At 32.5% G+C, this 22,531-nt stretch overlaps 1 protein-coding gene across 1 annotated transcript in view; it reads right to left on the bottom strand.

Annotated features, from left to right (window-relative positions):
* The window catches only part of LOC107453137 (projectin protein bent), a 307,623-nt gene that overhangs the window by 125,266 nt on the left and 159,826 nt on the right, over positions 1 to 22,531 (bottom strand). Inside the window, exons 59-65 of the mRNA XM_087164780.1 lie at positions 21,896 to 22,099; positions 19,589 to 19,684; positions 18,147 to 18,449; positions 15,372 to 15,653; positions 9,482 to 9,781; positions 7,672 to 7,971; positions 989 to 1,270 (exon numbers count right to left, since the gene is read on the bottom strand). Of these exons, the coding sequence (XP_087020906.1) occupies positions 989 to 1,270; positions 7,672 to 7,971; positions 9,482 to 9,781; positions 15,372 to 15,653; positions 18,147 to 18,449; positions 19,589 to 19,684; positions 21,896 to 22,099 (1,767 nt within the window). The remainder of the gene's footprint in view (positions 1 to 988; positions 1,271 to 7,671; positions 7,972 to 9,481; positions 9,782 to 15,371; positions 15,654 to 18,146; positions 18,450 to 19,588; positions 19,685 to 21,895; positions 22,100 to 22,531) is intronic.

The following is a 22,531-nucleotide window of genomic DNA, read 5'->3' as shown; positions in this document are numbered from 1 at the left end:
ATCTCCGGTTCAATACTCCTAAACTGAGTTTTAAAAAAAAGTCTGTGAAAGCTAAAGGGGACAATAAGAAGCATAGCACATAAGCATGGGTGGCACTCTAAAATAATTTCAAGACTGAACTTTTTTTTAAACAAATTACTATGGTACATCATTGTTTCTGGAATTTTCAGAAATTTATAACTCACTGACTCCAAAATTTACCTTTCTGTGATAATGGCTTCAGATTTAAAATTTTTTTCTTCGTTTAATTAATTATTAGCAAACGAAACAAAAATAGCAGCTAATTGTGTAGATTTTTTTCACCTATAACTGAATAATAAAACCGTTACATTTCTTCTGAAGTCATTTATATCTCAACTTATTTTTTGCTACACCATTATTTTTTGTTGTAGCACTATAATTAAAAAAAAAGAAACATTGATTTATTTTCGAACAACATGCCAACGCATTGAGGAGGATCAGTAACTTAAAAAAAATTTTAAATTCAGCAATAGTACAAATCTTATTCTGTCATTGCAGTGTGACATCAATACTTGATCATTTTGCAATAATTGAGAAAAATAGCATTGTTTCCTGAAAAATAATTTTTTTATATTTAACAGAAAATATGTTACATTTTTAAAAAGAAAAAAACAAGAAATTAGTTTAAGTAAACAAATAGGAAAGAGATATTAACGGAATTTAGTCCAATGATTTTTTCCAGGACTGAAGAGTGATCCCCATGCATAAGGTTAAAGAAAAGAAAAGTTATCTAGCTGCAAATATTTTTTTCTAAGTTCGTTTCTTCGTGTCACATTAGAAAATTTCGTAAAAATAAAATTCGATAAAACGCAGCTTCTTAGCATTGATGGGAACATGTCTATTTGTACTAATTCGATGATGATCTGTAACTTTGTATATCGCTTTTTCCATCTCTCGTGCTGTTGACGCTATTTTTAAAAATGCAGCTGTAGGTTTGAGGCTATAACTGAATGAAAGACTAACTTACCCACTACCAGGACGTTGACAGAAGCGACATCTTTTCCACTGTCGTTCACAGCTGTTATGGTGTATTTTCCACTGTCTGCCCGAGTCACTCTCCTCATCGTGAGTTTCGTGTTGTAGTCAACATTCTCGAGGGTTGTCCTCGTTTCGCTCTTCAAGTCTTTGTCGTTTATCTGCCAGGTGATTTTAGGAGGGGGTTCACCGGACACGTTGACGTCGAATTTGATCGGCTGACCTGCCTTGATGGTCAGATCATCGAACATCGTTCGATCGATCGTGGGTCGTACTAAAAGGCAACGAAAGAAATATGTTCGAGATAAGCAACAACAAAAATGTATATTTAGCACGAGAAGAGTAAAATTGATCAAGTATGAAGGAATGTTCCCACTATTCCTACAGCAATCAAATAGAATTTGATGCTGCAGTCTCACTTTCCTCAGTAATGATTTGGAGTGTTTCGCTAGACTTTTGCTTTAATATTACTTTAATACTAGTGGGATCAGATCGGTTAACTTCATTGTAGAAATGAGCTCTATTTAACCAGGGGTCTGTCCAGGCATTTTGTGAAAGGTCCGTTTTAGGTAAAATTGTGAAAAAAATTACTCGTAATTTGCGAATATAAAATAATCGTTAAGTCACATTCTTTCAACCAGGGTCCGCTTTTGCGAATTTGTACAAATAGGGTCCGTTATTGCAAAATAACTTTTTCAAGGAGTTTTTAAATTGTAAAGACATACAAGATTATGCTCAACACTGTAAAACTACATTTAAAAAAATTTAATTTTAACAAAGAAGCAGCAATTGCTGCTACTAAATTAGCGATGCAACATACAAATATTTGGTATTTAGCCTATACTGCTGGACGCAGAATATTCATTTCGGACGAATAAAGGAAGAAGCGTCTGCCGAAGACCAAATTTAGTTCTTTTACATCTGTCCTTCTCTCCCCCCCCTCTTCCTGGGAAGGGTTTATCCGATTAACAAAACAGTAATGAAGATAAACAAAATTGTGAAGGGTCCGATTAAGAGATTAATTATTTTGTGAAGGGTCCGTTTTTATGTTATAATATTTTGTGAAAGGTCCGTTTTCATGAAAAGATATTTCGTGAAAGGTCCGTTAAAGGATCCAAATTTCTTCTAAACAGACCCCTGGTTTAACCCATTGGTGGTTTTGAAAATGGGAAAAATTGGGAGAATGTTTGTCTCCAATACATTGTTCCCCTTTCTATTAACATGGAAAAACCGGTTTCGCTATATGCAGAGAAGACTGCAGGTTGAAATGTAACTTTTAACGTGCAGAACCGTCAGTGGGTTAAAACGCAGACAAATTCTGAATGACACATTACTAGTCAAGAAGGACCTACCCTACAGGGGTGTTGTTGATTAATTCACCTTGTATGTGTAGATCAGTTTATTTTAACTATGAAAACTCTCTTATGTTATTTTGTTTTTAAACTATTTTTATTTATAGGTCATTACAGATATAAAGCAGTTCATTATATGCTTTCTAAATAATCACACACTAACAGACAATAAGATTTAGTCCTATAGTAGCACAATTCTGCTTCATTTCGATAACCAAAGCTTTCGCCCCCCCCCTTGTGTCTATGTTACAGTGAATGATCGAAAAGGGTGGGTGTTGACTTTCACCGATGAATGTTGACAATCACATAGTCATTTTGGTAAATGTTTAAAATATATACCACGTGTAGTTAAGTGCTACTGCCCGGTATACCCTACACTGATGGTTTTTTAAGATTCAGTGCCACTGCACGGTATACATTTGTCCGGTACTCTGAACACTGATGTTTCTCCTAATCTATCCTCAGAAGATATTAAAATATCGAATAAATATATTAATATCAACGAATAATTGAATTAATATCAAATCGGACATAACAAATATTTCGGACAATCAACTGTGCGATTGTTGACATTCACCGGTGAAAGTCGACATTCTCTTGATTTCGGCCATTCACGGCAATACAGCCGAGGAAGAAAATAATTTCCAAGGAGAAATGAAGGTTTTACAGGGCTAAGGACAAAATACAGGGCTGACCCCTTTCTCAAATTACATAGAGCCTTATTTTAATATTTTGAAAAACTTTTGAAAACCCCTTACAGGGGTCTGTTTAGAAGAAATTTGGGTCCGTTAACGGACCCTTCACAAAATATTTTTTCATAAAAACGAACCCTTCACAAAATATTTTACCTTAAAAACGGACCCTTCACAAAATAATTTATCTTTTAATCGGACTCTTCAGAATTTTGTTTATCTTCATTATGGTTTTGTTAATTGAATAAACCCTTCCCAGGAAGTGGGGGTGGAGAAAGACAGATGTAAACGAACTAAATTTTGTCTTCGACAGAAGCTTCTTCCTTTATTCGTTCAAAATGAATATTCTGCGTTCAGCAGTATAGGCTAAATACCAAATATTCGTATGTTGCATCACTAATTTAGTAGCTGCATTTGATGTTTATTTTTTAAAATGTAATTTTTTTTAATTATAATTTTACAGTGTTAAGCATAATCTTGTATGTCTTTACAGTTTAAAAATTCCTTGAAAATTTTTTTCAGCAATAAAAGCACAAAAAAGTCTTTATGACTGAATTTAAAGTATTTCTTTCTGAGTGGAACACCCGTTCTTACAACACAAAGGTGTAAAATTTGACTTTTTCTAGAAAAAAAAAGCAGTACATCAATGACTTTTCAGGAATGACTTATTGTAGAGTGCTAAAATTAAAAAAACAAGCCACACTGAACAACTCTTGATTTAATGATTGGATCACCAAGTTCTAGGACTCAATCATAATGGATCAAGAGGCATTCATTAAAAATCATAATGTCTTCAAATATGCTAATGAGTTAATGAAGACGATATTTCAAGTTACCAAATCAGACATAAAAACGTACTTTTTCTGAATAAACATCCCTTTTTTTCCGACGAATTTCTGACTCCCTAAATGTAGGGGTAGTCGCAATGTGTTAAACAGTGTCCGAATCGACCAGGAAAGGGGTCCGAAGTTTGGATCACTAAGTGTTAATTTTACTTGTTGCATATTTCGCCATATCTCGTGAAATTTTTAAGCTAATCAAAAAACTTTTCAACACAATTATAAAATTAATTGATTTGAAGATTACTCCACGCAAAAAATAGCTTTCAGTATTTTTTTATTATTTTTTTTTTTATGATTTTATTCAATATTAGTCGAAAACCTTTTGAACTGTAAGGCATACAATTTTTCTCGTCATTTGAAAGAATATAATTTGACAATGCAAAATGTAATATTTGAGATCTGTCGAAAAGTTCCTCCTTCCTGATTAAAATCGGGCGAATGGTCCCTGAGAAATCGAATTTTTAAAAAAATGACTTTTTCAAAATTAGATTTCTCAGGAACTATTCGACCGAAGTCACCTAAATTTTGTATTTTGTCATGTAAAATTAAATTCTTTGTAAATGATGTAAAAAACGTTATAGCTCACAATTGAAAGTTTTTTCGACTAATGTTAAAGAAAATAATTAAAAAAATCATAAAAATTTACTGAAAAGTATTTTGTGCATCGATAAACGAATTTTATACTTGTGAGCAAAAACTTTTTGATTCGCTTAAAAAGTTCTCGAGATATGGCGATACATGCAAAAAGTAAAATTAACATTATGCGGTTCATACCTTAGACCACTCTCTAAACCAAACTACTGGAATCCTTTTTTCGAGATTGCGGCTACCCTCGATATTTTATGGATCAGAAATCTAAATTCGTCGAAAAAAAGGCATGGTTATTCAGAGAAAATTCGTTTTTGTGTCTGATTTCACAATTTAAAATATCGCAGGCACTAATTAATTAGCATATTTGAAGTCACCCTCCTAAATTATTAAGATTGAGTCCTAGAACGAGAAGATTCAACCATTAGATCAAAAGTTATTCAGGGTGGTTCGATTCTTATTTTGCGCATTGTACACCACTGAACAATTAAAATCTCGGTTAAGTCTGACTGTTTTCAGGTCGAACAGTTTATAGCTATCCATCAGTCCCGACTTGATCTTTCTTTTCCCTTGATAATTTTAAATATGTATTTTAAAGGTGATTACGAGGGTTGCTATTTATATTCCTGGCCTAATAATGAAAAAACAAAAATGTAGGATCAAAATTGGTTTCATTGCTTTTCAAAATATTCTCCATGATGATCGATACTCTTTTGCATGCGTTTGAACCAATTTTCAAAGCACTTTTTCCAGTCCGATTGAGGTAACTCCAAAACATGCGTTTTGAATGCATCAACCGCTTCTTCGGGGGTCGAAAATCGTTGTCCACGTAATTTATTTTTGACGTGTAATAATTGTGGGAATAAGAAGAAGTCATTGGGTGCCAAATCAGGGCTGTACGGCGGATGACCCATCAGTTCGATCTTTCGCTCCGTCAGAAATGCCTTTGTTTGAGTCGATGTGTGAGAGCTCGCATTGTCATGATGAAGAATGATTCGCCTGTTCTTCTGCTTTTTTCGAATTTCTTCGATGACTTCTGGCAAACAAATGGTCGTGTACCATTCAGAATTCACCGTCCTGCGTTGCTCTAACGCCACTGCTGCCACATGACCGTTAATGACGAAGAGACAGGCAATCATTTGTTTCGATGTGCTTCTTCCTCGAACAATTTTTGTTGGTTTTGCCTCGTCTTAGAAGACCCATACAGTTGATTGCTGTTTTGTTTCCGGCTCATATGCATAGATCCATGATTCGTTACCTGTGTAGATGTTATACACAGCCTTTGATGTACCTTGAACGTATTTTTCCAACATTTCCTTGCACCAATCGACACGAGCCTTTTTTGAGCGTTTGTCAGATTATGCGGGATCCAACGCGAACAAATTTTTTTTGCGCTCAAATGTTCATGCAATATTTTATTGATGCTAGTCATACTAATGTCCAAAGATGCCTCTATCTCACGGTATGTCACATGACGATCTTGCTTTATCAGTTCACGCACAGCATCGATCTTTTCTGGCACAACAACGGATTTTGGACGACCTGCACGGGATTCGTCCTGGATCGAACATCGACCACGATTAAATTCGTTATACCAATTTTTTACAGTGCTGTAGAGGATGTCGCTTTATCGCTGAATAAAGAATTAAGTTCATCGAAGCACTCTTGTCTTGACAATCCACGTCGAAAGTTATGAAAAATAATGGCACGAAAATGTTCACGATTCAATTCCATTTTTTGAAAGAGAAGAACTTTTCAATTTACTGTCAACAACACAAATGAAGCTATAATGGTAAATCGTCTGCTGAATTTATGTTTAAAAATATCAAACTTTCGATGAAAATCGTTTGCGGTCGCCTAGCAACACTTACTGTTGCCAAGGCCAGAAATATAAATAGCAACCCTCGTATTATAGAATTTCCAAAATGATACAGATTTTATTGAAGAAAAATTGACTTTAAAAGATAAGATATTCAAACAAATTTGTTGATTTTTGAAGTTTCAAAAAGGGAACATTTCAAAAATCGGTTGTTGTTTAATCATAATTATCATAATTATTCATCATAAAATCATAATTATTCTTTTCTACTTTCAGTATTTTACACTTCGTTTATGCATTTTCATGGTTACAAATTCTAAGACTATTCATATACTTGATTTTAATGATAGAAAATGAAAATTTGAATTCTTTTTTTAAATAAAATAAATCAATAACTAAGCCATAAAAAATTAACCCTCGTATCTTTGCTTTGAACGAAACAATCTCGAAATCATGTCCAGTAATTTGCGACAGATTATAAGATGATCAAAGCGGAATTGTAAATAATTTTTGCAACAATTAGAAAAATAAATATTGAATCTGATCACTTAAGAAACCCAATGTATTGCAGTGAACTCTCATTACTACGATATCCGATGCAACAATAACTCCCTCTATTACGATAATGTTTCGTGGTCCCGACGAACTTTCATATGAATTAATGTTATTCTTCTCTCAATATTACGATATTTTTTTAAGCAATAAATCCCTGCAAAACGGCTTTTTTTCCAAATTTCAACCTTATTTTCTCCATTCATGAATGGTTTTCAAGTAATATAAAAAATATTATTTTATTATCTTTAGTTATTTTTCCACTTTTTTGACAAGAATTGACTCACTGCCGACCACCCCAAGATCTTCCATTCTTCGAATTGCCTCCCTTATCTCTTAAGAAGTCACAGATATAACATTTCTATCAGTCACAAATGACCACAAACAAAACATTAACACCTGAAAGAGAATTTTTTTCGGTAGAGGGTGGAGCACCCTTCACGAACAAAAATCATTTTCGTACTTGGAACTCAATGCATACTTTGTCAATTGACTTAACAATCAGAAGAATGAATAAACAAACAAAAATATCGGATTATTTTCAATAAAAACGGTTTTCAGGTATGTTTGTGATTTCATTTTATTTCAATAATTTTTAATTTCTAACCAAAATTAACCTACCTGAAAATTAATTTACACGTTTATAGTCAATACATATATAGCGTTAAAATTTTAGAAAAAATATTATGGTGTCCCCAAAGTATGTAGGCCTTCGATATAACAATATATCCCCTCTACAGCAATGTATTAATTTGGTCCCAAAAATACTGTTGTAGCGAGGTTTTGCTGTATTTTTAAAATTATTTACTAATATTTCCAAGCATACTTACAAAATCTTGGTTTGGCAACAATAGCCTGTGAAGGATCGCTGGGTTCTCCTGGGCCGGCCTTGTTGATGGGCACAACTCGGAATTCATATTCTTTTCCTTCTGCCAGGTTGGGCACCGTGGCCTTTAACTTGTCGCCTGGAACTTCGAGTGCTTTTTCCCATGGTCCACCCTTTTCTTTCTTTTCCACAACATAGGCTGTGATGGGGGCACCCCCATCATTTTCTGGAGGTGTCCATTTCAGATCGGCGTGATCTTTGCTCCAGTCTGTCACCTCTGGCTTTCCAGGGGCGCCGGATTCCTCTGCAAGTAGAAATTAATATAGTTAGTAATTAATTAACACTAAACATACCGTAACCAGACAAATGACCGTTTAAGAACTCTTGCATCGAAAATGTTCCTATCATCTTACCGTTTTTGCACATTTGACTTCATGACTTTTTTGAACAAATTATATTCAGTTCATATTCTATTATTATTTTTTCGTATTTTGTTTGTTTCGAATAATACTTGCCGTATACCTATTTCTACCACAACCGGTCATTTGACCGGGAGAATAATGTTTTACTTTATAAGGTTATCGGATCAGAAATGACGATGACTTTCAACGTATTGCATTCGATTAGTTGCACATTTCTGCAAAGACTGCTGCATAGTGAGTTCAATCAGAATAACTGTACATTCAAATTTCAAGAGAGTGCCTAAGATTTTAGATTGGCATTTTTGTGTCAGAAAAAGTGACAAAAACTATATGTTTTGGTAAGGAATAAAAGTGACTATACACAACTATATATTTTGATAGCCTTACTTTATTTCTAACTAACTGTTAGTTTTTAACCAGAAAAATGTCGAAGCAATCGAGGCAGCACAAGTTCTTAGAAGAAATAATATTAATTATGAGAATAATAATGTGAATTATAGAAATAATAATAATTAAAAGAAATATGTTTGCGGAAAATGTACAATGGAAAAGCCCTGTACATGTAAAAAAATGCGTTGAGCAATGAATTAAAAATTCTTAGTCTTTGTGTTTGTAATACATAAAAATTGGCAGTACACAATTTCGTTTAATTATAATAAAGTTTTTTCAGTTTATTTCCTTTCTAACATCCATATTTCATACATTCAATCAAAAAACAAAGTCCGGTCATTTAACCCACTATGGTAGAAATAGGTATAGATTAAGTTTTGGTATGTTTAGTGGTAAGTAAGATTTAAAAACGAAAAAAGATTCTACCAACAAAATTTTAGAAATCAAAAATTGCTATAAAGTAAAATTTTAAAATCCCAAAATGCTATTAACTCAAATTTTGAAATCAAAAGTTGCTGTTAACACAAAAATGCAGAAATCAAGATTTTCTACAAAAACGAACTTAGAAGCCAAAAGTCGACGATAACTAAAATTTTGAAATCAAATGAACTGAGATACATAAATCAAATTGCCTACTAGCCGATGTTAACAAATTAATTTTCTAATAAGATATGAACATTTATTATATATTTTTAAAAAAATCGTTAGCCATCTGATCCTACACACCCCTGGTATCATAGGAAATCCCCTAGTGCCCTGCTGGACATAAAATGCGATCGAAGAACCCAGTCTGCTTTGGCTAGATTTGCAAGCAGACATCCTAAGTGCCTTACTTTTGAGGGAAGCAGAAAGATCTTCCTCACTTAAAAACCAACTTCGCTGGTACATATTCTGATTTGCCTTGGAATTGTTAAGGTGGATCAGATCCTTCTTTTCTTGCGGTCAGCGGCTTACAAATCAATCAATTATCAATTCTTACGAATTATATAAAGATATACTTACTGAATGGATCTTTTGCTATCACAGGTGTATAGGTTTCCAGGGGATCTGATTCCCCCTCAGGATTGAGGGCTTTGACCCTGAAATTATAAGCTTTTCCAGGAGTGAGTCCCGTTATCTCCATTTCAGGATTGTGCGTCTTTCCGACAGGCACCCACGTTCCACTGTCAGGATCCTGCTTCTCCACCAGGTAGCCCTCCAGTGGATGTCCTCCGTCATCTTTGGGTTTGTTCCATTTCAGTTTGCAACCGTCTTTCTTCACGTCAGACACGTCCAGAGGTCCCTCTGGTTTCGAGGCTTTGGCTGTAAGAAATAACCATTATAGGGGTTTGGCCGAAAAATCAAGTTATTTTAGTGATTCCGAAAATTAAATTTGGAGATAGAGTGAAACCACTCGGGAGCGACCACTTTCCTTTTCACAGTAAAATGGAGGCGGGTCATTTTTAGAGGTTACCTCCATTGACTTCAAAATTGTTACGGGTACATGATTTTTTGCATGCGATTTTATTACCCTTTGGCAAAAAGGGTCTTGGTTTAGATTTGATGGCTCCCACACACTTTTCAACTGTGTACAAGAGTAATAGTAAACAGTGTGCATGCGTTGTCATCGCATGCGTTGCTATAGCTACCGCTGCTGTTTTTATTTTTATTTTCCCTAGCAGATATTTTTAATGTATTTACATAATAATAATTCAAAGTACTAGGAGGCTTCGCCCCCTGCTCGCTGGCGCTCACCAACCCCCGGAACTGCTTTCACAGTTCATTTCGGATTGCTTCGCAATCCAATGCTCGCTTTGCTCGCTCATTGGATACGTTCTTAACGTCTAGTTTTTGTATACTTTTTTGAATACTGAAGTTCCGAAAACTTTTCACTGTAGAAAATTTTAAACCTGTACATTTCAATATTAATTTGAAATTGCAAACAGTTCACATATTTTTCTTAATCACACTATTCTAAATTTCAGTTGTTCAGAAAAGTAACTGTCGTAAGTTTTGTTTTAAAGTCCTTCCCACCAGAGGGCTAAAGCCATGTGTTGTAAAACAATATGAAATAGTAGTCAGCCACTGAACGCCGGATGTAAAGCATCGGCTTTGATGAAGATAATTTTGTATTTTTAATTCTCTGAAGGGCGCCACCTTAATAATATGGAAATTGTAAAATAAATGTATATATTTTTTAATGTTGATGAAGCCCATCATTTTGTGTTTTCATCAGTGTTCAGAAGCAGAACATCTATAAGTTTTTTATTTTATCACAAAAAATAAAATGTATAAAAAACAAAGAAAAAAATAAGAAAATGAGTATAGTCATAGAAGAAGTTAAAATTATAATATAGTATTTATCAGTTAAAATAAAACTTTTTGTTTAAGTCATTGCTAACAATTCAAATTTCTCCGAGGCAATTCTAAAGTATAAATTAAGGTAGTATTGTTAAATTGAAACACAATATTTTTAGTTTTGATGTCAACAATACAATTCAATTTTTCACAAAAACGATTGCTTCCATTGTTAAGTTCAATGTCAACAATTCAAATTTTTCTGAGGCAACTCTTAACCTTTAAATATTATTTTTTATGTACACATTTCTAAATGTCAGTATTCAACCACAAAATAACATAAAGTCCTCAAATTTAGCATGAAGTTGTAAAATGTAATGAAAGAGGGTCATAGCAATAATGAAAGTAGAAGTAAAGTTAGTACTGTAAAATTAAAACAATATTTTTAATCAATGAGCCAAGTTCTTCAAGAAGCAGTTGTAGAAGTAGGTTGTTTATTTAAAACTTTTTATAGAATTTCTTTAAGAACACAATTGTTAATTTGGGCATTTGGCGATACAACACTTTTAGAATTGAAGGATTTGTTACGTCAAGCGCTCAGGTATCATAATTTTGATCTAGTTGCGCTTCTATGTCATTTTGATTTATGTTGCTAAGTTAACTTTCAAATAATTCTATGGCTGGCAACAGCATTTTTATTTTTTAAGTTATTTATTTTTATTTCTTTTAGAATTCGTTATTTTTTTAGCGAAATGTTTTTGAACCTAACAGAATTCTTTGCCGACTGTTTTCTCTATGAATTAAGAAAATAAAGTAAATATTTAACTGTTGTGAAAAGAATCTTATTTAGTTGTACAAAGTACTTCAGCCAAAATTTGGGAGCCACGTAAGAGAATGATATATATTAGATCAGAAACGCATCATGAAAAAGGCAGAATACTTTGGTGTTTTCAAAATAAAGCAAACGTTGCCACCGGCGGAAAAGAAATACAGCCAAAATTTGGGAGCCACGTAAGAGAATTATATATAATAGATGTTTATATTCTTATTATTATTAACGTATAATTACTGGCGTCGATTTCAATATAAATATGAATGCTAAAGAAGGAGATATATTTTGTGACGTCTTGAAACACGTACATAGGCAAGAGATATGAAAACCAATCCGACGACAAACATCCATGGAGACAGCAACCCATGATTTGAAATGTTTAACGGAGTCAATCCAGAAAGAAAAGCATTTCATCCATGGGTAACCAGTAATCATAATGAGGCAATTACAACTTTTTTGTTGATTTTTCATTTAGTTGGGGCAAAATTCCCACTTTTGTTGGCGTCTTGAAAAGACGAATCAACGCATAAAAATTAGCGTCTATAAAAATGACCCTAACTGATATAACTATGTGTAAAAACCAATTATGTAAGATTGATAAAGCTATTTTAAATAAATAAACATTTATGTATTTTGTTTCAGTTTGTATTGAATTTTTTAATCATAAAAATTAACTGGCTTAAAAAAAGAGGCTTGCTTGTTTTTTTTTTTTAAAAAATAACTTTTCTAATTTAACTTACAACTCTATGAGTAAATCATTGATAGCATCGCGCTTAGTGCAACATAAAGTTGAATCCCCAAGAAGAGCTCTCTAAATAAGAGCCTCACACAAATATTTTGAATGCATTTTAATGTATTTATTTGTTTTGTTAAATTTGTGTCTTCATATTTCTTTCCTAATTGGTTCACCTGATTGATAAATTATTGATTGCTTCCTTATTTAACCTTATCCGCATTTGGTGCACATGTTTTTCCTATCGCTGGGAGAAGTTTGCTTAAACTGTCTCTCCTAAAGGTTTTCTTTAACACGAAGTCGATGGAAAAAATTCCGTGCCTCTTAAATGTGGTCCTAAATAGAAGTGGTCGCTACCTAGAGGTGGTCTTTCCAGGAGGTTTCACTGAAACCGACCGAAAAATCTTTCAAACAAAACTAAACCAGAACTGGGCCCTTTCAATTGTCATTTCCGTACTTTAGAAATACATTTCTTTTTTTTTCTCAGAACGTTTTTCAAGGAAATAAACGTTCATTTTAATAAAAAAAAATTTTTTTTTTTGAGGTATTCTTAATGAAAACAATGTTAAAAAAATTTTTAAGTCAATTCATACTTTAGCTACTTTTTATGAAATAATTACAATTTTTCCTCCCATATAAAACTAAAATTAACTAACTACATTTAATGAATGAATTGATGTTTGAAAAAACTGTATTAACATCGAGTGTCTTCGACTACAAGTTTAAAGAAAATCATATTTGAAGTTGACTGGATGAATAAAAAGAATTTTATGAACGAATTTAAAATTTGAACAAGATAATAGGGAGAGTGTGAACTCTAATAGTAGGAATTGAAAAAAAAAGATGTGTGGTATCAGATAACTATAAATTGGGTGACGTGGACCACACGTGCTACCACGTCATGTTCTTTACTGAATGCATCAGACACATTGAATATAAAATAGTTAAATATTTAAATGCGCGCAATAGACATTTTTTTTGTTCAAATAGAGTTATAAATTAGAAACTAGGAGGCTTCGCCCCCTGCTCGCTGGCGCTCACCAACCCCCGGAACTGCTTTCGCAGTTCATTTCGAATTGCTTCGCAATTCGATGCTCGCTTTGCTCGCTCATTGGATACGTTCTTAACGTCTAGCTTTTGTATACTTTTTTGAACGCTGAAGTTCCGTAAACTTTTCAATGTAGAAAATTCTAAACCTGTGCATTTCAATATTAATTTGAAATTGGGTATAATATAGCCTACGTCACAGGTTGTGTTGTTCCTACTAAATTTAACCCATGGACGGCATTTTCTGCGAGCCTAACTTCAAGCCACAAATAAACAAACGAAGTGTTCGATCGTTTAAATAGCTGCTCGCCAGATTTTATTGCATTATAAAGAAAAGTTATTGAAACTAAATACAACAAATAAACAACAACAACTAAAACAAATAACAACAACTACTAATAACAATAACTAAATAAACAACAACTGAATTCCATTCGTTTAGCATTGCGTCATATGTTGTTCCTACTAAATCGAAGTAGTTGTGTTTTTTTCATATTATACCCAATTGCAAACAGTTCACATATTTTTCTTAATCACGCTATTCTAAATTTCAGTTGTTGAGAAAAGTAACTGTTGTAAGTTTTGTTTTAAAGTCTTTCCCACCAGAGGGCTAAAACCGTGTGTTGTAAAACAATATGAAATAGTACTGAACGCCGGATGTAAAGCATTGGCTTCGATGAAGATAATTTTGTGAGATTTTTTTTGATAATTCGGTGAGAATTCACCCGATTAGACATATTATGCTCACTACGTGCTCTTGCGCGCCGAAGCCTATCAATTAAAAATGAAAACTGTTGCCAGCGCGAGAGAAGAAATATCATCAGTTTTATTGATACATACGTACGTATTAGCGTTTTATATAATACTAGGAGGCTCCGCCCCTTACTCGCTAACGCTCGCCAACCCCCGGGAATTGCTACGCAATCCTATGTGGTTCACGCCGTGAACCATGGCTCGCTGCGCTCGCTCGCCAATGAACACAATGTTCTGGCACAAAGACATAATATATTATCATCAAAGACATAGTATTTTATCATCAAAGACATAGTATTGTACTTATGTAGAAGAATTCTACCAATGTTCTTATTGGCTTTTAAAAAAGTATATTAGCTATTTAGATTGTACATGGTGAAAAAATCAAAACATTAGCTAAATAAGAAACATATTAGCAAAAAAAATTATCAAATATTGCTTCACTAATATTCTGCATTTTAAAGCGTGAAAATTCAATGCATAAATAAACGCGAAATATAAAAAAATTCAATGCATTCAATACAAACACTTAAACGTTTTTTAGACGTTAAGGTAGCTCCCAGTAGAAAAATATCAATTCAACAGCGGCCTTTTAAAGCATTCTCACTTCAATTAATTAATTAATTCCTAATTGAGTTTAAATTAAATATTGTCATGTTTTTAGTGCAAGAATCTGAATTGAACAATCTGATAATGCTCACTCTGGTTATTGTTATCTGGTTGCTCACTACGTGCTCTTGCGCGCCGAATCCAATCAATTAAAAATGAAAACTGTTGCCAGCGCGAGAAAAGAAATATCATCGGTTTTATTGATACATACATACATACGTACGTATTAGCGTTTTATATAATATAGATAGATTATCAATGATGCTATCTTTAAAATATGTGAAAAACTGAATCGCTTCTAGTAAAATTTAAAACAATGACTAACCCTTAAGCCACCAGAAAATTCCATTTTGCTTTTCGCTTATCCATATTTAATGAATGAATTAATATTTAGAAAAACCAGTATTAACATCAGATGCCATCCACACAAGTTTAAAAAATGTATTTAAACTTGATCACATGAATAAAAAGAATTTTATGAACGAATTTAAAATTTGAGCAAGATATAGGAAGAGAGTGTGAACTCTAATAGTAGGAAATGAATAAGGATCCCTTGTAAATCTAAAAACTCTTGAGTCAACAGTTTATTGCAATTTTTTCTTCTGAAACGAGGAACGAATGAGAAATGATTGCCTACTCACACAAAACAGTGATTTCAACATCAGCCTGATCTTGTCCGTGTTGATTTCTTGCAAATATCTTGTAAATCCCGCTGTCTTTCCTTTCTGCCTTCTCGCACTCTATCTTGGAGTTGTAGGGAACATTGATGATTTGGAAGTCGTACCGTTCAGGGGCAGGTTTGTCTCCCTGCATCCACTGCACACTCGGCGGTGGTTCACCCGCTATTTTGACGTCCAGTGAGAAGGGTTGACCGGCTCTCACAGTAATCGGTTTCAGCGATCGACGATCGATTCTTGGTGGCACTAAAGAAAACAATAGCAGTATTTAATGCAATGTTTTCAAAAAGTAATTGCATGCGTAACATTTTGTCTAAAAAAAGCTGATAAATGGACTCATCTTTTATTTAAAGCTAATAAAATAACACTGTATATATATTTTATTTCGAGGTTATTAAATTGCTTATTTTTCTTACAATGAGTACATTTAAAACTCCAATGATACTTTTGTATACCAGTTTAATGAGAGCATTAGTTAATCTTTAGTTTTGTTTGACATTTACAAAGGTTAACTGAAGAAAAAGGTTTTAATAATGATTTTTCCATCAACATAAGAGTTTCTGATTTATGGGATTAAGTTTGACATAAGAGTACCAGAGAAGATATATAAGAATGTAAAAAGTGTTAGAATAAAACAGATCATCAAGATTGAAAATTTTTTTTTCTCTTTTTGTAACCATTACTATTTTCTTAAAGACGAACTTCTGTATACCTGGAACCTATAAGTTTTAAATGTCTGCCTACATTGAAACTTTTAATATTTTTTTCTCTCAAAAATTTGCGAGTTTAAGAAATTTATTTTTTGAAATGAAATGTGAACCTTCTTAACCTAAGAAATCTTTATATTTTATCATGATCTCAGCTATACCCTTACAAACTTCACTTTGGTTCAGACACTTTGGTTCAGAACCAAATTCGATCGAGTTTCTCAAATTTGAATTTTTTTTTATAAAAACCATCTTAATGATTTATTATTTCAAATACTATTGTTGAAGTGCGCATTTTATCTTCGCAAAAAAAGAAAAAAAAATTTAAAATAAAAATTTGGAAAAAAAATTAAAATATTATATTTTATTGAATTTATTTAATTTTACACGTGAAAAAACAATGCATATTTTGCTGAACTTTTAAGGAAAGAAACCCGACGATACTTTTCTTATAATTCTTATAATAGATAATATTAAATGTCAATAATCATAAGAAAATTTTAATAATTTTTGTAAAGAAAATTCCAAATTATTCTGATTGTTTCACAGAAATTTATTTATTTATATATGAAAATTGATTTGATTAAAAAAAGAGTTTTCACTCTTTCCTTTTCTTTTCAGAATTGATCAAAGAGATTATTTATTAAAGAGCTGATGACGTTTATTCGTCTTAATGAAAAAAAAATATGAGTTGAACTTTTTTCTAAATGAATTGATCAATTTCCTTATTAGAATTATTACAGTAGGAAGAATACATTTAGAATTATATTTGTTTATGTATAATACAAATATAAATATGTATAATATGTCGATTTTGAATTTCTCATATAATTTTATAAAAATTTTGGATTTTTTTTCTTAAACCTTTGTTTTAATAATGGTATAAGTTATTTTATATCTTAAAATTCTATTTGGATTATTATTGTTAAGTTAAATAAAAATTAAAAATAAATCATTTAAAGTATAAAAAATTAGTTTAAGCAACTGAGTAGATATCAATGAGGGTCAAATTTGTTTTTAATTGCGCAATTTTTTTCCTGAGACATGGTAAAATATTTAAAAAGTCAAAATAACATTAAGGTAATTAAGCAATTGAATGCTTTCTCAACTTCAGTCGGTTTTAATACCAAATCGTTTACCCAAGTCAAAATTTCCGATGGTTTTCCATTAATAGAAAAACATAATATTGATGGTAACCATCAATAATTCCATCATGAACCATTATATTTTTGATAGTAACCAACATAAGTAACCATCATCCAAATGCAGGAATTCGGACTGCTTTAATGATGGCCCAACATAAGAATAACAACTTGTTTTGATGGTTTGTTCATGTTGAATAATCAGAAACTTCCACCTCAATTTCTTAGAATTCAAATGTTGGAATGAACCTGAACCACCATCGCCCTAATGTAGGAATTTAGATTGATTTTTAATGAGCCAACATAAAAGAAAAAAATTTCTTTCATGGTATATTCCTGCTGAATCAACATTAATTACTATTAAACCATCATGGAAATGCATTGTTGTACCATTATGGGCCATTTTTCTCATCATAGTATCTTAGAAATCAAATCTTGTATCGATCATGAACAAAGATCATTCCAATGTAGGAATTCGAACTGATTTATGATGGTCCAACATAATAAAGAAATTGTTTTGGTGTGGCATATTCCTGAGAACGAACAAGAATTCCCATTAAACCACCATGGAAATGTATAGTTGGAACCATCAAGGACCATCATGGTCCATGAGAGTCGAACTTCTCTTGATGGTTAACCATCATAGTATTAAAGTAGCATTTTCCATCATGGAATGAAGGAAGTTTGTTAGCATATCAAAAACCATGAGAACGTAATAGAAAATGTTAGATGATGGTGAACATCCAATGATGTTGGACCATCATGAATCGCACTGAAACCAACATAAACCATCAAAATGTTTTGACGGGACCATCAAGACTTTTGACATGGGTAAATGTTTCGAAACTAAAAACGTATCCTTGCGTGAAATAATTAAGAAAATAGTTTACTTTTTCTTGGTTTAGCAGTGAGGGGTTTGGTGGTATCACTGGGTTCACCAGGACCGGCGGCGTTTATGGCTTTCACTCTGTACTGATAGGTCTCCCCAGGTATCAAGTTCTCAACCCTCGCCTCGCAGATGGGTTTATCAATTTGTGCTGCTTTCGTCCAACTATTCGAATCCTTTTCTTTCTTTTCGATCAAATAGCCAGTAACAGGACTGCCTCCATCTTTCAAAGGTTTTGTCCACTTCAAGTCCACCCACTCCTTATCCCAATCACTTGGCTCAGGAACTCCAGGTTTTCCAGGAGGATCTGTAAGAAAATTCTCATTTAGGATCCCATAAGATTCCACTATGTTTGGCACAATAAAAGCATTGGAATTTAACCCGCTTAAGCCTTTAGACCCGAATGGAACATCCCAAAGATAAAACTTAATTCCCTAATCGATTAACAGATCCCAATTTTGCATGGGTTTTAATGTTTTCATGCTTCTTTAGTCATTAGAGAATAAAAAATATGACTAAAGGAACTTGGCAACACTCTCACATTAAAAATGACGGACTTCTGCTTGCGAGCACGCCAGTCAATCTCGTTTTAATTCATTTACTTTCTGAACTTAGATGAAACTACAACTATATTTTGAACATATTTTGTGTAAAATAGTTATGTTTGTTCTTATTAGGTAATAATTGTACCTATTTAGTATCAGATTTAAGAAATAATAACAGATTTTGTTTTGTGGGATATATTGTCCCGATTGTACCTACCATTGGGACAGTATATCCCAATCATACTTATCAGTGGGACAATAAATCACATTAGTGATAAAATATCATAAACAAAATTGTTGATTATTTTCTAACTGCTACTTCTGGTTTCTACAACTTCTGGTTTCTACAACTTCTGGTAAAAATGAATAATTCGATGCATTTATATTATTTTTATTATTTATTCCTACGCAATATATTGGAATTTTTACATTATTCAAAACGATTGGGACACTTTGTCCCAGGAGATTTCCGGGAAAACGGGAAAATTTTACTTTAAACACATATTATACTTATTTTAATATATGAGCATTAACATAAACTGCTTTTCATACTTAAATGTTTATGCTGCAAAAGTGGGTCGAGTTAAATGCACTCCATAATACTTAAAACGGTTTATTAATTCTACTTTTACATTCAAAAACTTTTTAATACATTATAAATTCATACAATGCATTTAAAAATAGTTCTGAAAATTTCATTTTAAATATAAAAACACCTCATTATTTTTAAATTCAGTCAATAAAACTTGAAATGATTTTGGATTTCTACTTTTTAATCAAAACCCACTTTACATTACAATTTTTTTCTTCCTAATTTCTATTATTAATAGTTTTTTTATAAAATATTACAACAGTGTTAAAATCAATGGGGAAAAAATAATGAAAATAATCGGGAGCATACCGTATGGATTTTTAGCAATAATTGATTTTTCAGCCTCCAGTGGTGTTGATTCTCCCTCTGGATTCACAGCTGACACCCTGAATTTATATTCTTGACCTGTAATCGACAAAAAAAGTAAATAAATAAAACTAAATATCAAAATAAAAGCATATCTCCTTATTCAATAAATTAAGAAATAAAAACCAATTGTAATTACTAAGATTTTCCTCTTTCCCTTAATTGAAACATATTACGGATTTACTTTGCAAGAATTTCCCTAACATATAATCGAGAAGCGCAATTTTTCGTAAACACTTTCATGACTGCTTTGTCTAATAATTAATAAATAAAATTTGTACCCTCCTTCCCTGTCTAAGACCTGTTTTAATCCTCCCACTCGGTAACGACGTTATATATATATATATATATATATATATATATATATATATATATATATATATATATATATATATATATATATATATATATATATACAGTACACTCTCGATTATCCGGTTTGCGGTTTATCCGTGCTCCTTTCGCAGTTACAAAAAATTTTTTAAAGAGAAACATTTTCAAGATTATGATGCATGTAAAATATATGAATAGAAATCTTGTCAAATCAGTCTCGCCCTTTATTAACAGAATCTGAATCTAATGTTTTTATTGATAATAATCGCTGCAATGAAGTTAAAACACTTTTTGAAAGCAATATTCATTATTGGATGCAGTATATGGAATATCATGGTCAAAGTCTACGTTATCGTGGAGAAAGATCGCTTGATGAACAATCTTCTTCAGATATTGAAGAATATGATAACAGTATTTTTGAACAAGGAAAAGAAATCGAAGGTTTCTTGATGAGAAAAATTCGTTTCAAAGTGATGTATGTAATATTTAACAGATGAGGAAATTGTTACTAACTGTGTTGTTAAATCAAATAGTGATGATGCAGAAGATGTAATAGATGAGAGAAATACAATTGCTGATTCTGCTGCTCTACAATATGTGGAAACTTTATTAGATTGATTATATTGGAGAACGAGGATTTGATTACTGTGACTACGGATTACTACGGTACGTAAAATATGTGTCAATATACGGCAAGAGATGAACAAACAGCAGAAGCAAATACGCATTTCACATTTTCTTAAGCAGTAAATGTTAAATTCCCAGTTTGATGTTATACAGCATGCAAATGTAAGTAATTTTTATATTTTTTGTACTGATGTTCATTTTTTCTTTAATAAAAAGGAGTTTTCGGATTATCCGTGCGACCCGTCCCCGTGATTAAACCGGATAATCGGGATATATATATATATATATATATATATATATATATATATATATATATATATATATATATATATATATATATATATATATATATATATATATATATATATATATATATAAGTTTGTTGCTGAAATGAAGGCCCTATATTACCTATCATAATCTCCCTTTAATACTAACCCATAATATTCAAACTCGGCCAGGTATTATACTACTAGATACTAAAGTATCATACCAAAGGAAATTGTTTTAGACCAATTAGGAGGCCCACGATGTGGCACTATATGATCTGATATTTTATGATCCGATGACATGCCATTACAATTTTGATCCTCCGGAGAAGGAACGGCGCCCCCTCTTTGCTAACCCGATAACCTGGACGTGACGTGGGCCAATTTACGGTAGAACAGTTTAACGAAGACCGATTACGGGCACCGCCGATCTTTTCGCAGGCTGATAAAAGTGAGTTACCCATCCTCTCACTGACCGCTGCCAGTAATGTTTCACTGTGAACCGCGTCTGTGTGATCAGTCCACTGTAGGACCCATAAGAATTGTAGAATCTACAAAAACTGTAGAATCTATACTGAGTGTAAAATGAATATAATCAGCTTAACACGTTCACGCCGGGTGTTGCGCCTGAAAGCGGGACGGAAAAGAGAGAATACTAGTCGAAGAACTATTTCAATATTAGATAATATTCAGGAGGAGTCAATCTATTCTCAACAATAACAGTTCACTGTAAGGCAATTTATCACGGCGAAGAAGCAATCCAATATAAAAATTGCATATGTTAAAAACAATTGGTAGTTATGGATTTTATTATTCCCGGAAAAAAACTAAAAAATGAACTTTATTTGTTACCAGTTTTTACTCCTGTGCGCCGCCCGATGAGACAATCTAGCTTGACGCACCGGTGGATCGACCCGGCATGAACGTGTTAATATAATTTACTGTCATTCGTAAAATTTTTTAGTAGAAAAAGTTTAATATTTTTTGCTTTTAAAAAAAGGCGAGAGGTTAGGTATAGTATACCTGGAATTAAATTGTTGAGTTCGAGTTCCGGCTTGCTGGTTCTGCCACAGGGTACCCACCGTCCAGTCCCCATGTCCATCTTTTCCACGGCATAGTGTTCGATGGGTACTCCACCATCATCTTCTGGTTCTTTCCATTTCAACTTGCACCCTTCTGCAGAAACATCAATTATATCCAACGGTCCTTTAGGCTTGCCAGGTTTGTCTGAAAAATTGGTCCTCATTTTTAAAAAAAGTATTTTTTTTATCAAGAAAGAGTTAATAATAAATGAGATAGTGTGACAACGCATACACTATTCAAAATAAAAATAAATCATTAAGTAATTCAAAAATAAACCATTTCAGCTTTGTGAAAGACACTTTTAAAGAATTTTGAAGGATTAAATGAAGAAAAATAATTTCAATATTTGAAATAAGAAACAAAATTTTAGTCTAAATCAGTTTGATATGTCAGCCCTATTGTTTTATTTATTTTGCACAAATGGAAATTTCTACAGTTTAGTGGTTTTGAATTTCCAAATGTGTAGCTGATAGAAATCTTCCTATACTCCTATATCTTCTTCTACACCCAGAAATTCTTCGCATATTTGAATTTATCGTGGAAATCAAAATCAACTGATAATTTTCTGGGGACAAA

Source organism: Parasteatoda tepidariorum, chromosome 5 (assembly GCF_982258835.1).
Source record: "Parasteatoda tepidariorum strain Cologne lab strain chromosome 5, Ptep-v5.0, whole genome shotgun sequence".
NCBI lineage: Eukaryota > Metazoa > Arthropoda > Arachnida > Araneae > Theridiidae > Parasteatoda > Parasteatoda tepidariorum.
The sequence above is the reverse complement of the archived record's forward strand: the minus strand, read 5'-3'. Positions and strand labels throughout refer to the sequence as shown.